This window comes from Eptesicus fuscus, chromosome 1 (assembly GCF_027574615.1).
Source record: "Eptesicus fuscus isolate TK198812 chromosome 1, DD_ASM_mEF_20220401, whole genome shotgun sequence".
NCBI lineage: Eukaryota > Metazoa > Chordata > Mammalia > Chiroptera > Vespertilionidae > Eptesicus > Eptesicus fuscus.
In genome coordinates, this window is record NC_072473.1 from 917219 (window position 1) to 935192 (window position 17974).

General features: G+C 50.2%; 1 protein-coding gene across 1 annotated transcript; it reads right to left on the reverse strand.

Annotated features, from left to right (window-relative positions):
- Nucleotides 1-219: 219 nt before the first annotated feature.
- On the reverse strand, nucleotides 220-17629 carry ARSL (arylsulfatase L). Its single transcript, XM_054714746.1, has 10 exons — nucleotides 17607-17629; nucleotides 16414-16572; nucleotides 14531-14652; nucleotides 11768-11890; nucleotides 8635-9058; nucleotides 7060-7196; nucleotides 5649-5783; nucleotides 3934-4096; nucleotides 2198-2319; nucleotides 220-618 (listed from the first exon to the last, which is right to left on the reverse strand). Exons 1-10 carry the CDS (start codon nucleotides 17627-17629, stop codon nucleotides 248-250), a joined length of 1779 nt encoding a protein of 592 aa, XP_054570721.1. The 3' UTR covers nucleotides 220-247.
- Between the last annotated feature and the right edge of the window lie 345 nt (nucleotides 17630-17974).

A 17974-nucleotide genomic window follows, 5' to 3' on the forward strand; every position in this document is an offset into this window, starting at 1 on the left:
GGATGGAGAGGTCCCGGCCCCAGGCACCCGAGCGCACGGTCACTGCGCGCCCCCCGTCCCCCCACCCACGGGTGCCTGGACTTTCATTCCATCCCCGATGGATGGATGGAGAGGTCCCGGCCGCAGGCACCCGAGCGCACGGTCACTGCGCCCCCCCCCCGTCCCCCCACCCACGGGTGCCTGGACTTTCATTCCATCCCCGATGGATGGATGGAGAGGTCCCGGCCCCAGGCACCCGAGCGCACGGTCACTGCGCGCCCCCCGCCTCCCGGTTGCACGCGCAGTAGGGGGGCGCCCCGCAGCAGGGCTGCAGCCAGGGCCTCCAGCTGTTGCGGGGCTCATCCAGCTGCCAGGCCGCGGGGGGAGCGCGCAGGAGGGTCCGCCGGTGGCTCTCCACGGCGCGCGCCACGCGCTCCAGCACCTGGAAGAACGCGGGCTCCGTGTCCGGCGCCAGGGCGCGCGCCTCCGAGGGGTCCCTGGAGAGGTCGTAGAGCAGAGGCGGGTCGTGGCGCGTCACCCCGGGCCCCGAGCAGGGGCAGACCCCCTGCCCGTAGCAGGCGCCGGCGCCCGGGGGGTGGAAGGTCGGCGTCTGGTAATGCACCTTCCAGATGGCTCCCCCTGGGGGCGAGAGAGGAGAACTGCAATGCGCCCCGGCTGGTGTGGGTGGATGGTCAGAGCCACGACCTGCCAACCGACCGACCGAAGGGTCCTGGGTTCATTCCCGGTCAAGGGCACAGGCCCCGGATACAGGCTCCATCCCCAACCGGTAGGGGGGCGGGCAGGAGGCAGCGGATGGATGTTTCTGACTCTCCCTCTAATTCTCTGTAAAAAATCAATAAAATATATATTTTTTAGTCCCGACCGGTGTGGCTCAGTGGATAGAGCGTCGGCCTGCGGGCTGAAGGGTCCCGGGTTCGATACCCCGGTCAAGGGCACATGCCCGGGTTGCAGGCTCCATCCCCAACCAGTAGGGGGCGTGCAGGAGGCAGCTGATGGATGTTTCTTTTTTTTAAAAATATAATATATATAATTTATTTTTTACAGAGAGGAAAGGAGAGGGACAGAGAGTTAGAAACATCGATGAGAGAGAAACATCGATCAGCTGCCTCCTGCACGCCCCCCACTGGGGATGTGCCCGCAACCAAGGTACATGCCCTTGACCGGAATCGAACCCGGGACCCTTGAGTCCGCAGGCCGACGCCCTATCCACTGAGCCACACCGGTTAGGGCTGATTGATGTTTCTAACTCTCCCTCTCCCTCTCTGTAAAAAATTAATAAAGTATATTTAAAAAAAAAATCACAGGGCACCCAGCTGGTGTGGCTCAGTGGATAGAGCGTTGGCCTGCGGACGGAAGGGTCCCGGGTTCGATTCCCGGTCAAGGGCATGTACCTTGGTTGCAGGCACATCCCCAGTCGGGGGCGTGCAGGAGGCAGCTGATTGGTGATTCTCTCTCATCATGGATGTTTCTCTCTCTCTCTCCCTCTAAAAAAAATCAATAAACATTAAAAAAATAATAATAATCACAGAGAAAGAGGATGCTGAGCTGGAGAGGAGGGTGACCCACAGTAGCCAGAAGGTGAACACAGAGTGAATGTCCATCAAAGAATGGGTGAATGGAGAATGTGCATGGGGTCCGGCCACACGGTGGAATAGTACGCAGCCATGAAAAAGGAGGGAGGCTGCCCGGCTGGCGTGGCTCAGGGGTTGAGCATCCACCTAGGAACCAGGAGGTCAGGGTTCGATTCCCGGTCAAGGGCACAGGCCTGGGTTGTGGGCTCGATCCCCAGTAGGGGGCGTGCAGGAGGCAGCCGATCCATGATTCTCTCTCATCATGAATGTTTCTCTCTCTCTGTCCCTCTCTCTTCCACTCTGTCTAAAAGATCAATGATAAAATATCCTCAGATGATGATTTAAAAAAAAAATCAATAAAGATATATTAAAGTCCTAGCCGGTGTGGCTCAGTGGATAGAGCATTGGCCTGCGGACTGAGGGGTCCCGGGTTCGATTCCGGTCAAGGGCATGGACCTTGGCTGCGGGCACATCCCCAGTGGGGGGCGTGCAGGAGGCCACTGATGGATGTTTCTCTCTCATCGATGTTTCTGACTCTCTCTCCCTCTCCCTTCCTCTCTGTAAAAAATCAATAAAATGTATTTTTAAAAAAAGAAAGAGGGGGGCCGCCCCCCCAGGTTACTCACGGTCCCGCTGGTGCCACCGGACGGCGTGCAGAAACGTCTCGCAATAATGCATCAGGAACTCGTGGTCCGAGCGCGGGGTGGTCCCCAGCATCAAGGGCAGGAGGTCCCGGCCGTCCATCACCCTGCAGACAGCAGCGGGGAGACACAAGGTTTGGGGGGGACACCTGCTGGCACATGTGCGTGAGAAGTCAGCGCCAGCCTTGGCGAGCTGAGGGGTTCAGGGGTGCCGCCAGCCCCCAGCTCGCCTGCCAATAGCATCTCGGATTAAATGCTCACGAGGCAACAGAGGGCTCAGCTGATATCCAACACACAGGCTGTGTGGCTCAGTGGTTGAGCGTCAACCTAGGAACCAGGAGGTCACGGGTTCGATTCCCGGTCAAGGGCACAGGCCCGGGTTTCGGGCTCCATCCCCAGTAGGGGGCGTGCAGGAGGCAGCTGGTCCATGATTCTCTCTCATTTTTTAAAAATATATTTTATTGATTTTTTACAGAGAGGAAGGGAGAGGGAGAGAGAGTTAGAAACATCGATGAGAGAGAAACATCCATCAGCCGCCTCCTGCACGCCCCCCCACTGGGGATGTGCCTGCAACCAAGGTACATGCCCTTGACTGGAATCGAACCCGGGACCCTTCAGTCCGCAGGCCGACGCTCTATCCACTGAGACAACCAGGTAGGGGTAATATCATTTTTATTTATCTTAGTGATTAACGCACACAGATTTGTGCTTCATTTTTATTTTATTATTTATAATATTTTTATAATCGTCACTCCAGGATCAACTGGTTTTCCTTTTTTTTATAACTTTCTTTCTTCCAGAAGAAAGGAAATACATTTATTTATTTATTTATTTATTTATTTCTGGTTGGGTTTTTTGGTTTGATTTGCTTTTTTTGTTTGTATAAAATAAAGCAGACACAGGCCTAGCCGGTGTGGCTCAGTGGATAGAGCATCAGCCTGCGGACGGAAGGGTCCTGGGTTCGATTCCGGTCAAGGGCACATGCCCGGGTTGTGGGCTTGATCCCCAGTGGGGGCCATGCAGGAGGCAGCCGATCCATGATTCTCTTTCGTCATGGATGTTTCTGTCTCTCTCTCTCTGAAATAAATTGACAATATATTTTTAAATAAAATTTATACTAATAACAGTGTAATACGCTAATTAGACCAGACGTCTTCCGGACATCCTTCTGGACAAAGCCATGGTGGCGAGGGCCGAGGCAGAGGTGGTTAGGGGCGATCAGGCCGGCAGGGGAGGGCAGTTAGGGGCGATCAGGCTGGCAGGGGAGGGCAGTTAGGGGCAATCAGGCCAGCAGGGGAGGGCAGTTAGGGGCGATAAGGCCGGCAGGGGAGAGCAGTTAGGGGCGATCAGGCCAGCAGGGGAGGGCAGTTAGGGGCGACCAGACCAGCAGAGGAGAGCAGTTAGGGGCGATCAGGCTGGCAGGCAGAGTCATTAAGGGCAATCAGGCAGGCAGGCAGGTGAGCTATTAGGAGCCAGTGGTCCCGGATTGCGAGAGGGTGCAGGCTGGGCTGAGGGACACCCCACCCCACCCCCCGTGCATGAATTTTGTGCACCGGGCCTCTAGTATGGAAAATAAAATAAAGCCGATACTTGATCCCAGTATAAAATGACAGGAACCCCGAGTCCATTTCCCCGACCCTGACTTCACGCGCACTCTACATCACATACATGTTCTCTGTAGGCAACACTGAAGTGTTGATTTGGGAGGCGCCGCCCGGTACCTGTCTTGGGGCGTCTCTCCGCCCCCCAGCTGCACCACGGTGGGGAAGACGTCCATCAGGCTGGTCGGCTCGTGGACCTCCCGGCCGGCGGGCAGCACCCCGGGCCACCGGAATATCCCGGGGACACGGATCCCGCCTTCCCAGCCCCCCATGCCTTTGCCACCTGCAAGGAGATGACATGGTTAGGAATCGCCAGGCGACGGTCCAGTCTATTCTTATTTTAATTCATTTTTCAAAATATGTTTTTATTGATTTTTTCTTTTTCTTTTTTTTTTAGAGAGAGAGAGAGAGGGGGAAGGGAGAGGGATAGAGAGATAAAAACATCGATGAGAGAGAAACACCGATGAGCTGCCTTCTGCAAGACCGGGCACGCAACCCGGGCATGTGCCCTGACAAGAGTCTAGAAATTGTCAAATGTGTTGGACAGAAATAGGAAAGAAACTGGCAGGCAGGGGAGCAGTTAGGGGCGATCAGGCAGGCAGGGGAGCAGTTAGGGGTGATCAGGCTGGCAGGGGAGAGCAGTTAGGGGCGATCAGGCCGGCAGGGGAGAGCAGTTAGGGGCGATCAGGCCGGCAGGGGAGAGCAGTTAGGGGGTATCAGGCCGGCAGGGGAGAGCAGTTAGGGGGTATCAGGCCAGCAGGGGAGCAGTTAGGGGTTATCAGGCTGTCAGGGGAGAGCAGTTAGGGGCGCTCATGCTGGCAGGGGAGCAGTTAGGGGCGATCAGGCAGGCAGGGGAGGGCAGTTAGGGGTGATCTGGCTGGCAGGGGAGGGCAGTTAGGGGTGATCAGGCCAGCAGGGGAGTGCAGTTAGGGGTGATCAGGCCAGCAGGGGAGAGCAGTTAGGGGCAATCAGGCAGGCAGGGGAGCAGTTAAGGGCGATCAGGCAGGCAGGGGAGGGAAGTTAGGGGTGATCTGGCTGGCAGGGGAGGGCAGTTAGGGGTGATCAGGCCAGCAGGGGAGTGCAGTTAGGGGCGATCAGGCCAGCAGGGGAGAGCAGTTAGGGGCGATCAGGCCAGCAGGGGAGGGCAGTTAGGGGCGATCAGGCCGGCAGGGGAGGGCGGTTAGGGGCGATCAGGCAGGCAGGGGAGAGTAGTTAGGGGCGATCGGGCAGGCAGGCAGGCAGATGAGCAGTTAGGAGCCAGCGGTCCTAGATTGCGAGAGGGATGTCCAACCGGCAGTCGGACATCCCCCGAGGGGTCCCGGATTGGAGAGGGAGCAGGATGTGTTGAGGGACCCCCTCAGCCATGCACGGATTTTGTGCACCGGGCCTCTAGCTCAATAATAAAGATTAAAATAAGAAAAAAAAATAGAATCAAATCTGATCATGAGAAACGGTCATTTCTACCCTCGATAGGAAAGCAAACTCCTTGCCCGGCCGGCGTGGCTCAGGGGTTGAGCGTCGACCTCGGAACCAGGAGGTCAGAGTTCGATTCCCGGTCAAGGGCACAAGCCCGGGTTGCGGGCTCCATCCCCAGTAGGGGGCGTGCAGGAGGCAGCCGGTCCATGATTCTCTCTCCTCGTGGATGCTTCTCTCTCTCTCTCTCCTCTCCCTTCCTTTCTGAAATCAGTAAAAATATATTTAAAAAATAATAGAAGAAAAGTCCTTGGTCAGCAGGATTTTCGGTCTTAAAGAGACAGCGCCGTTCCAGGGAAGGGCTGCGAACCGGAGTGAGGACCACCCCCCCCCCAAGGATTCGGGGGGCCCGGCACACGTACCCTTATAGATCCCGTTCCAGCCCCCATACTGGTGGGGTCCCAGCTGGGCCTCCAAAGACCCGCCGTGGTCCGACGTAAAATAAATGAGGGTCTTGTTGGTGAGACCTTCCCTGTCCAGTGCATCCAGGATCCGCCCTGCAAAGAACGGATGCGTCTGAGCCAATCGACACAGATGCCTGCCCGCCCGGACGGCGTGGCGCCGTGGCTGAGCGTCGACCTAGGAACCGGGAGGTCGCGGGTTCGATTCCCGGTCAAGGGCACATGCCCGGGTTGCGGGCTCGGTTCCAAGTAGGGGGCGTGCAGGAGGCGGCGGATGGACGTCTCTCTCTCCTCATCGATGTTTCTGACTCTCTCTCCCTCTCCCTTCCTCTCTGTCGGAAAAAAATCCATAAAATATATTTTTTAAAAAAGTGGTGGTCTGTCCATACAGTGGAATAGTATACAGCCATGAAAAAGGGAGGGGGTCCCGCCAAAGGCAACAGCCTGGGTGGACCTCGAGGGCATGATGGTGACACAGGGCAGACAGAGGAACGAACACAAATGCCATAGGATTTCATTTATACGTGAATCATAAAATGAAATGAAATGAAATGAAATAAAATAAATTAAAAAAATAAAATAAAATGATAAATAAATAAATAAAATAAAATAAAATATAAAATAAAATAATAAAACAAATAAAATATACCAATAAAATAAATAAATAAAATAATAAAATAAATAAAGTAATAAATAAATAAATAATAAAATAAATAAAATAATAAAATAATAAATAAATAAAATCAAATAAATTAATAAAATTAATAAAATAAATAAAATAATATAAATAAAATGAATAAAATAAAATGAAATGAAATAAAATAAATTAAAAAAATAAAATAAAATGATAAAATAAAAAAATAAAATAAATAAAATAATAAAAAAAAATAAATAAAATAATAAAACAAATAAAATATACCAATAAAATAAATAAATAAAATAATAAAATAAATAAAGTAATAAATACATAAATAAATAATAACATAAATTAAATAATAAAATAATAAATCAAATTAAACAAATTAAACAAATTAATAAAATAAATAAAATAATATAAATAAAAAAATGAATAAAATAAAATAAATGAAATGAAATGAAATAAAATGATAAAATAAAAAAATAAAATAAAATATAAAATAAAATAAATAAAATAATAAAACAAATAAAATATACCAATAAAATAAATAAATAAAATAATAAAATAAATAAAGTAATAAATACATAAATAAATAATAAAATAAATTAAATAATTAAATAATAAATAAATAAAATAATAAATAAAATTAAATAAATTAATAAAATAAATAAAATAATATAAATAAAATAAATAAAATTAAATGAAATGAAATGTAACCAGGCCAGAGTGACGTACCCACCATCCAGTCCATCTCCTCGACGTTGTCTCCGTAGAGCCCGTGGCGGCTTCTCCCACGGAAACTCTCCGTGGTGACGAGAGGCGTGTGGACGTGGAGAAAGGACACAAAGAGAAGGAAGGGGCCTTGCTTGTTCCTAGAAATAAATACAACGGGAGCCCAGGTTTTGTTTTGTTTGTGTGTTTTTTTGGCCCCTGGCTGGTGTGGCTCAGTGATTTGAGCGTCGACCTAGGAACCAGGAGGTCAGAGTTCGATTCCCGGTCAAGGGCACAGGCCCGGGTTGTGGGCTCGATCCCCAGGAGGGGGCGTGCAGGAGGCAGCCGGTCCATGATTCTCTCTCCTCCTGGATGTTTCTCTCTCTCCCTCTCCCTTTCTCTCTGAAATTAATAGAAAAGTGTATATTTTTTTTAAAAGCAGTTCCTGTTCTTTAAAAAAAACTCACATAAAAAAGAAATAAAAATATTAACCTAGATAAAAAGAATAAAAAGTCAAAAAATAAAATAATTTAACAGATATTTTTAAAAAGAAAATTTGAAAAAACACACAAATATTAAAGATAGCCATAGAGAGGCAGGCTTAAAATTCATTACACCGCCCTGGCCGGTGTGGCTCAGTGGATAGAGCGTCGGCCTGCGGACTGGAGGGTCCCGGGTTCGATTCCCGGTCAAGGGCACATGCCCGGGTTGCGGGCTCCATCCCCAGTGTGGGGCGTGCAGGAGGCAGCCGATCCAGGATTCTCTCTCCTCATGGATGTTTCTCTCTCTCTCTCTCTCTCTCTCTCTCTCTCTCTCTCTCTACTAGAGATCGAGCCTGCAACCCGGGCATGTGCTCTTGACCAGAATCGAACCCGGGATCCTTCAGTCCACAGGCCGATGCTCGATCCACTGAGCCAAACCAGCCAGGGCTGCATTGATTTTTTGAGAGAGTGGAAGAGAGTGAGGGGGAGAGAGAGAGAGAGAGAGAGAGAGAGAGAGAGAGAGAGAGAGAGAGAGAGAGAGAGAAACATCGATGTGAGAGACACAAAACCCACTGGTTGCTTCCTACACACACGCCCTGAGCAGGGCTGGGGCTGGAGCCTGCAACCGAGGTGCATGCCCTTGACCGGAATCGAACCCTGGTCCCTCCCAACTGCCCTCCCCTAACTGCCCTCCCCTGCTGGCCATCTTGTGGTGGCCATCTTGTGTCCACATGGGGGCAGCCATCTTGTGCATTGGAGTGATGGTCTATTTGCATATGACTCTTTTATCAGATAGGATTGTGTTTTGATTGATTTCAGAGCAGAAGGGAGAGGGAGAGAGAGAGAGAGAGAGAGGAAAAACGTCTGTGTGCGAATCACGGCCTTCCGTCCGCGGGCGGACGCTCTACCCACTGAGCCACACCGGCCCGGACCCTCCTGGCCCCTGTGCACCAATCCTGTCTTTCTGGGCTGGGGCCGGGCCCACATCACCATTCAGACACTCAGGACAGAAACAACCGTCTCAATATCGTCTCCTCACGAAGCCAGAACCCTGAGTCGGACCTGCCCGCCCCCCCCGTCCCCCCGTCCCCCCGCTCCCCCCGGCGCCGGCTCTCACCGCTGGACGAAGGACGAGACCTCCCTGAGCATGAGCGAGGCCGTCCGGGCCAGGTCCATGGGCTGCTGGGTGATGCCGTGATTCCTCATCAGGATGCAGTCCGCGTGCACAATCAGGTGGCCCAGGACGTGCGAAGAGATAAACAACAAGGTGGCCGCCATGAACGACCAGACGGCCGGCGCCCAGGAGACGGGGAGGAGGCGGGCGCGCTTGGCGGCGGCGAGGGTCAGGGCCGCGCAGGCCGCGAGGCGCACGCAGAGGTGCAGGGAGCGCTCCAGGTCGGCGCGCTTCTCCGAAAGGTCCCAGCGGGCGCAGTCGCCCATCAGGGACAGGGGCATTCCGTAGAAATGGTCGAATCCGTGGCGGAGCGGGTGGTGGCAGTGGTCGGTCGAGGATTCACAGTTGAGGCCCAGGTGCCATTTCCCTAGAAAAGCGAAAAGGGGGGTTTATATGGCCCGGCCGGCGTGGCTCAGGGGTTGAGCGTCGACCTATGAACCAGGAGGTCACGGGTTCGATTCCCGGTCAAGGGCACAGGCCCGGGTTGTGGGCTCGATCCCCAGTAGGGGGCGTGCAGGAGGCAGCCGATCCATGATTCTCTCTCATCATGGATGTTTCTCTCTCTCCCTCTCCTTTCCTCGCTGAAATCAATAAAAATATTTAAGAAATAAATCATAAAAAATTAGTACTATGACATAGTGATCATGATAACTTGGTTTCATTTCAAGAAATTATTGTCCTTGCCCAGCCAGTGTGGCTCAGTGGTTGAGCGTCGACCTGTGAACCAGGAGGTGCCGGGTTCGATTCCCGGTCAAGGGCACAGGCCCGGGTTGTGGGCTCGATCCCCAGTGGGAGGCGTGCAGGAGGCAGCCGGTCCATGATTCTCTGTCATCATGGATGTTTCTCTCTCTCCCTCTCCTTTCCTCGCTGAAATCAATAACAACATTTAAAAAATAAATCATAAAAAATTACTACTATAACATAGTGATCATGATAACTTGGTTTCATTTCAAGAAATTATTGTCCTTGCCCAGCCAGTGTGGCTCAGTGGTTGAGCGTCGACCTATGAACCAGGAGGTTCAGGGTTCGATTCCCGGTCAAGGGCACATGCCCAGGGTTGTGGGCTCGATCCCCAGCAGGGGGCGTGCAGGAGGCGGCCGATCCATGATTCTCTCTCCTCATTAATGTTTCTCTCTCTCCCTCTCACTTATTCCCTTACTCTCTGAAATCAAAAAAATTTAAAAAATAAATCATAAAAAATTATTACTATAACATAGTGATCATGATAACTTGGTTTCATTTCAAAAAAATTATTGTTCTTGCCCAGCAGTGTGGCTCAGTGGTTGAGTGTTGACCTAGGAACCAGGAGGTCACGGTTCGATTCCCGGTCAAGGGCACATGCCTGGGTTGTGGGCTCCATCCCCAGTAGGGGGCATGCAGGAGGCAGCCAATCTATGATTCTCTGTCATCATTGATGTTTCTCTCTGTCCCTCTCCCTTCCTCTCTGATATCAATAAAAATATTTTAAACATAAATCATAAAAAATTAGTACTATAACGTAGTGATCATGATACCTTGGTTTCATTTCAAAATAATTATTGTGTTTGCCCAGCCAGTGTGGCTTTGTGGTTGAGCGTTGACCTATGAACCAGGAGGTCAGGGTTCGATTCCCAGTCGGGGCACATGCCCGGGTGGTGGGCTGGATCCCCAGTAGGGGATGCTGTGGTTCCTCGTCAGAAAGCAGTCCGTGTGAACGATCGGCACACCCAGGACGTGCGAAGAGATAAAGAACAAGGTGGCAGCAATGATTGACCAGATGAGGGGCGCCCACAAGATGGAGAGGAGGTGGGTGTGCCCCCCAGCCTCCAGCGGCATCCCGTGCAGGCCGTGATTTGCACACAGACATTTTTCCTCTCTCTCTCTCTCTCTCCCTCTCCCTTCTGCTCTGAAATCAATAAAAAAACACAATCCTATCTAATAAAAGAGTAATATGCAAATAGACTGTCACTCCAATACACAATATGGCTGCCCCCATGTGGGCACAAGATGGCCACCACAAGATGGCCAGCAGGGAAGGTCAGTTGGGAGGGACCAGGCCTACAAGGGAGGGCAGTTGGGAGTGATCAAGCCTGCAGGGGAGGGCAGTGGGGGGGGGACCAGGCCTGCAGGGGAGGGCAGTTGGGGGGACCCAGGTCTTCAGGGAAGGGAAGTTGGGAGGGACCAGGCCTGCAAGGGAGGGGAGTTGTGGGTGATCAAGCCTGCAGGGGAGGGCAGTTCGGGGTGACCAGGCCTGCAGGGGAGGGCAGTTAGGGGTGACCAGGCCTGCAGGGGAGGGCAGTTAGGGGCAAACAGGCTGGCAGGGGCGTAGTTAGGCATCAATCAGGCCGGCAGGGGAGGGCAGTTGTGGGGGACCCAGGCCTGCAGGGGGAGAGCAGTTAGGGGTGACCAGGCCTGCAGGGGAGGGCAGTTAGGGGTGACCAGGCCTGCAGGGGAGGGCAGTTAGGGGTGACCAGGCTGGCAGGGGAGGGCAGTTAGGGGCGACCAGACCGGCAGGGGAGGGCAGTTAGGGGTGACCAGGCCTGGAGGGGAGGGCAGTTAGGGGCAATCGGGCTGGCAGGGGAGTGGTTAGGGGGTGATCAGGCTGGCAGGCAGAAGCGGTTAGGGGCGATCAGGAAAGCAGGCAGGCGACCAGTTGGGAGCCAGCAGTCCTGGATGGTGAGAGGGAGGTCCCAGCTTGGAGAGGGTGCAGGCCGGGCTGAGGGACACCCCCCCCCTCCGTGCACGAGTTTCGTGCCCCGGGCCTCTAGTAAAGAAATACAAAGAGAAACGATGTTCTTCTTAGAGCTTGGAGACACACACACCTATCAGTTCCATGCGAAGAGATAAAGAACAAGGTGGCAGCAATGATCGACCAGATGAGGGGCGCCCACAAGATGGAGAGAAGGTGGGTGCGTCTCCCAGAGTCCAGCATGGCTGTGCAGGCCGTGATTTGCATACAGAAGTTGTTTCTCTCTCTCTCTCTTTCTCTCTCTCTCTCTCCCTCTCCCTCCATCCCTTCTGCTCTCTGAAATCAGTACAAACACAGTAAAGAAATACAAAGAGAAACGCTGTTCTTAGAGCTTGGAGACACACTCACCTATCAGTCCCGTGGCGTAGCCCCGGTCCTTCAGGATCTCCGCAAACGTCGTCTCGTTCGCGGGAAGACCTCCCGGGACCGCCGTCCACTGGAGGACGCGGGAGCCATCGCTGGACACCATGCCTTTCGGGGAACCGTTTTTCAGACACACGGAACCGTCACGCACTCGTTTTTAACCCCTGTCCTTGCCATTATTTCACTTAAAAAAAAATGTGTGTTTCCCAGTGACAATTCACAGTCGGCATTACACACCCGTGGCCCGGTGCACGGAAAGGGAATTGATTAGAAGAAAGATCAATCGCGTGGTCATGATGTTAGTGCAAAAAAATCACGTCAAAATAGCACATATAATATAGCATTAAGAAATGAAAACACGCGTGCGATGGCCACCAGTGAGAGCTTTATACGTATCCCACGTGAGCGCGTCAACACTTATTTTTAAGTAGGTAGCGCGCGTCGTATGTACCAGCCGGTGGGTCGGACGGACGGTCGGCTGGACAGATGGCCGGTCACTTAGCCTTTTATCTATATTGATGAGCTTCGGATGTACAGCGTGCTGGTTAGACATGTATATATACTTTACAGAGGGAACAGACAGATATAGAGATGGAGATAGAGATATAGAGATGGAGATAGAGATAGAAATAGAGTGATAGATATAAATATAGGTATAGGTATAGGTATAGATATATAGATGGGTTTAGATATATTGATATAGATAGAGATGTAGATATAGATATATAGATAGAGATAGATAGAAATAGATATAGATATAGATAGATATGTAGATATATGGATATAGATATAGAATAGTATAGATATAGCCGAAACCGGTTTGGCTCAGTGGATAGAGCGTCGGCCTGCGGACTCAAGGGTCCCGGGTTCGATTTCGGTCAAGGGCATGTACCTTGGTTGCGGGCACATCCCCAGTGGGGGGTGTGCAGGAGGCAGCTGATCGATGTTTCTCTCTCATCGATGTTTCTAACTCTCTATCCCTCTCCCTTCCTCTCTGTAAAAAATCAATAAAATATATTAAAAAAAAGAAATAGTATAGATATAGTTATATATCTATATATAGATATAGAGGTAGAAATAGAGAGATAGATATAGATATAGGTAGAGATACAGACACATACAGATATAGGTATATAGATATAGATATAGTTATAGAGCTATATATAGATATAGATAGAGATAGATAGAAAGATATAGATATAGATAGATATAGATATATGGATATAGATATAGATACAGATATAGTTATATAGCTATATATAGATATAGAGGTAGAAACAGAGAGATAGATAGATATAGAGAGATATAGATATAGGTATATAGATATAAGTATAGATAGACATATATCTCTAGATACATAGCTAGAGATAGATACAGAGATAGGTATAGATAGAGATAGATATAGATAGATAGATATGGACATCGATATAGATATATAGATGTAGATATAGATATATAGATATAGGTAGATATAGATAGAGTTCTATAGATAGATATAGATATATCACACCTTTATGCACTCATATATTGATGGGAATATTTTTTATCATTATTATTAGGATCAAATTGAGACGACGGTGTGAGGCCTGGCCAGGTGGCTAAATGGGTGGGAGCGTCGTCCCGTATACCACAAGGTGGCGGGTTTGATTCCCGGTCGGGGCACATACCCGGGTTTCGTGTTTGATCCCCAGTTGGGGTTCGTGGGGGTGCATATGGGAGGCAACCGATTGATGTTTCTCTCCCTCTTTCTCTCTCCCTTCCTCTCTCTCTAAAAATCAATAAAAATATAACCTTGGATAAGGATTAAAAATATGTATATGGGGCCCTGGCCGGTGTGGCTCAGTGAATAGAGCGTCGGCCTGTGGACTGAAGGGTCCCGGGTTCGATTCCCGGTCAAGGGCATGTACCAGGGTTGTGGGCTCCATCCCCAGTAGGGGGGCGTGCAGGAGGCAGCTGATCCGTGATTCTCTCTCATCATGGATGTTTCTATCTCTCTTTCCCTCTCCTTTCCTCTCTGAAATCAATCAATCAATCTATACACACACACACACACACACACACACACACACACACACATATATATATATATATATATATACAGTATATACTATAGAATAAAAGGCTAATATGCAAATGGTCCCCTCAACCAGGAGTTCGACCAGCAGGCAGGCCGGCCGACCACCCATGTCCCCTCACCCTGGCCAGGCTGGATGGACCCCCCCCACCCATGAACGAATTCATGCACCGGGCCTCTAATATATATACACACACACACACACACACACACACACACACACACACACATAGACACACTGAGTGGCCAGATTATTATGCGTTCAGAGATCATAATAATCTAGCTACTATATATATATATATATATATATATATATATATATATGGGATTTGGATCATTCTTTGCCACTGTATTGGATGACCCACAGTTTACGTTTATTTATTTATTTAAAAATATTTTTATTGATTTCAGAGAGGAAGGGAGAGGGAAAGAGAGAAACATCCATGATGAGAGAGAATCATGGATCGGCTGCCTCCTGCACGCCCTCTAGTGGGGATCGAGCCCACAACCCGGGCATGTGCCCTTGACCGGGAATCGAACCCATGACCTCCTGGTTCCTAGGTCGACGCTCAACCACTGAGCCACGCCGGCCGGGCAGGGCCCGCAGTTTCACGCCCGAATGAGAGACGTCAGAGGGAGCGTGGCTCAGTGGTTAGACACGAGGAGGGACTCACCGGATCGCACAGGGTACCTGCCCGTCAGGAAGGCGGCTCGGCTTGGGGTGCAGACGGAAGCCGCGGCGAGGTGCTGGGTGAGCCGCACGCCCTCCTGGGCGAGGCGGTCGATGTTTGGGGTCCTGTGGAAGGGAAGCGAGAATCATTTCCTTCCTTCAGCAAAGAAAACAGGGTTTCCCCATCAATATCGAGGGTCATCCTTGGATACATGACGGTGGCCCGGCCGGCGTGGCTCAGGGGTTGAGCGTCAACCCATGAACCAGGAGGTCAGGGTTCGATTCCTGGTCAAGGGCACATGCCCAGGTTGTGGGCTCCATCCCAGTAGGAGGCGTGCAGGAGGCAGCCGACCCATGATTCTCTCTCATTGTTGATGTTTCTCTCTCTCTCCCTCTCCCTTCTCTCTGAAATCAATAAAAATGTATATATATATAAAAAAAGAAATCATACATTGGTTGTGTTGGGCTTTATGGCTGGAGGTTGAATGACATGGATGTACCTTTGTGAATTAGGGTTAGGGTCTGGGGAATATGGGAAATCTCTCATTTTTTTTTTTTCTGAAAAACTGAAAAAAATATCTATTAAAAAAAAAGAGTCTGGCTGGTGTGGCTCAGTGGTTGAGCATTGACCTCTGAACTAGGAGGTCACAGTTCAATTCCCAGTCAAGGGCACATGCCCGGGTTGCAGGCTCCATCCCCAGTAGGGGGCGTGCAGGAGGCAGCCAGTCCATGATTCTCTCTCATCATCGGTGTTTTTTTCTTTCTCTCCCTCTCCTTGCCTTGCTCTCTAAAATTAATAAAAACATGCCAATCTTATGTTTTTAAAATATATTTTCATTTTAAAATCGAACCATGACCTCCTGGTTCATAGATTGATGCTCAACCACTGAGGAACACCAGCCCGGCAAAACATGCTAATCTTTTTTTTTTTTTTAAATATATTTTTAAAATTGATTTTTTACAGAGAGGAAGGGAGAGGGATAGAGAGCTAGAAACATCTATGATGAGAGAGAAACATCGACCAGCTGCCTCCTGCACACCCCCTACCGGGGATGTGCCCACAACCAAGGTACATGCCCCTGACCGGAATCGAACCCAGGACCCCTGAGTCCACAGACTGACGCTCCATCCACTGAGCCAAACCGGTTTCGGCAAAACATGCTAATCTTAAGAAAAAAAATAAGAAAGAAAGAAAGAAAAAAAGAAAGATAGAAAGAGGAAGACAGAAAGAAAGAGAAAAAAGAAAGAAAAAGAAACATAGAAAGAAAGAAGGAAGGAAAGAATAAGAAAAAAACGAAAAAGAAAGACATAGAAAAAAGAAGGAAAAAAGAAAAAGAAAAAAAAAGAAAGAAATAAATAAAAAGAAGGAAAAAAGAGAGAAAGAAAGAAAGAAAAAAGAAAAAGAAAAAAAGAAAGAAAGAAAATAAAAAAGAAAAAGACACAAAGAAAGGAAGAAAAAAAGAAAGAAAGAAAGAAGGAAAGAACGAGAACGAAAAAGAAAGAAAATAAACAAAAAAGAAAGATAGAAAGAAAGAAAAAAGAACAAGAAAGAGAGAAAGAAAAAAAAGAAATAAAGAAAAAAGACAAAAAATGTAAAAAAGAAAAAAATAAGGAAGGAAGGAAGGAAGGAAGGAAGGAAGGAAGGAAGGAAGGAAGGAAGAAAGAAAGAAAGAAAGAAAGAAAGAAAAGTTGCCCCCGCATGGGACGCATTTGAGCTGGAGATGTTGGGAGCCCAGGAAGATAGCAGGATGCAGGGTGTTTAGGGGTGTGTGCAGAATTCTCTTAACATCTGCATTGGCTATTTCCAGGGTCAGAGGCATCGTCAGGGGTCCCCCCATTGGGGCAACACTTGGTGGGTTGGGGTGGGGGGGATGCTCTCCTTCTTGCCTGATGGTGTTGTTGCCATAGCAGCCGACGTCCCCGATGCCAAGGTCATCCGCCATCAGCAGAAGGATGTTGGGACGCGAGCCGGATACATCTCCACTGTCGGTCGGCCTCGAACCCAGGATGCCGATGGTCACAGCCAGCCAGGCCCTGCACAGCAAGCTGACAAAGCCATGCTTAGCGTTTCTTTCTTTCTTTTTTCCTCATTGATTTCAGGGAGGGAGTGAGGGAGGGAGAGAGAGAGAGAGAGAGAGAGAGAGAGAGAGAGAGAGAGAGAGAGAGAAACATCCATGATGAGAGAGAATCATGGGTCGGCTGCCTCCTGCACGCCCCCTCCTGGGGATCGAGCCCACAACCTGGGCGTGTGCCCTTGACCGGGAATCGAACCCGGGACCCTTCAGTCTGCAGGGCAATGCTCTATCCACTGAGCCACACCAGCTACAGCTAAATCATACTTTTTAAATATATTTTTACTAAAGGCCCGGTGCACAAATTCGTGCACCAGTGGGGTCCCGTGGCCTGGCCTGCAGGATCGGGCCGAAACCGGCTCTCCGACATCCCCTGAGGGGTCCCGGATTGCGAGAGGGCACAGGCCAGGCCGAGGGACCCCACGGGTGCATGATCGGGGCCGGGGAGAGACACAGGAGGTTGGCCAGCTGGGGAGGAACCACGGGAGGGCTCCAGGGCGTGTCCGGCCCGTCTCGCTCAGTCCTAATTAGCCGGACCCCAGCAGCAAGCTAACCTACCTGTCGAAGCATCTGCCCCCTGGTGGTCAGTGCACATCATAGCGAGCGGTTGAGCGGCCTTAGCATATCATAAGCATATGACGCTGTGATTGGTTGAACGGCCGACTGGTCAACCAGACACTTAGCATATTAGGCTTTTATTATAGAGGATTGATTTCAGAGAGGAAGGGAGAGCGAGAGAGAGAGAGAGAGAGAGAGAGAAACATCCAGGATGAGAGAGAATCATGGATCAGCTGCCTCCTGCACGCCCCCTACCGGGGATCGAGCCCACAACCTGGGCATGTGCCCTTGACCGGGACTCGAACCCTGACCTCCTGGTTCATAGGTCGACGCCCAACCCCTGAGCCAGAAGCAATACACCTCGTTGTTATGGGTGCATTGGTAACAGGGACATGGAGACATGCGGAGGCCGAAATGGGAGACTCATGACTGCATCGCGACCCTTCTTACCTGGGATGTTCCGGATGTAACATGGTCTCCTTCTCGCTTCTTATGTCCTGTGAGGAGGAAAGAGACCTGTCATCACACAGGCGGCCGATCCATGATTCTCTCTCATCATGGATGTTTCTCTCTCTCTCTCTCTTCCTCTCCCTTCCTCTCTGACATCAAAGAAAAAATACACGGAGCGGCCAGATGATGATGACCTCTGAACGCATAACCATCCGGCCGCTCCGTGTCTGTCCTATAGAATAAAAGGCTAATATGCAAATGGTCCCCTCGACCGGGAGTTCGACCAGCAGGCAGGCCGGCCAACCGCCCATGTCCCCTCCCCCTGGCCAGGCTGGCCGGACCCCACCCATGCACAGATTCATGCACCG

Excerpts from the sequence above, each read along its gene's own strand:
- ARSL (XM_054714746.1), bottom strand. The coding sequence starts at position 17,629 with ATGTTACATCCGGAACATCCCAG. Across the intron at positions 9,059-11,767 it reads CTACGCCACGGGACTGATAG|GGAAATGGCACCTGGGCCTC; the intron begins GTGAGTGTGTCT and ends TCGCTTTTCTAG. Across the intron at positions 2,320-3,933 it reads GGAGAGACGCCCCAAGACAG|GGTGATGGACGGCCGGGACC; the intron begins GTACCGGGCGGC and ends TGCTGTCTGCAG.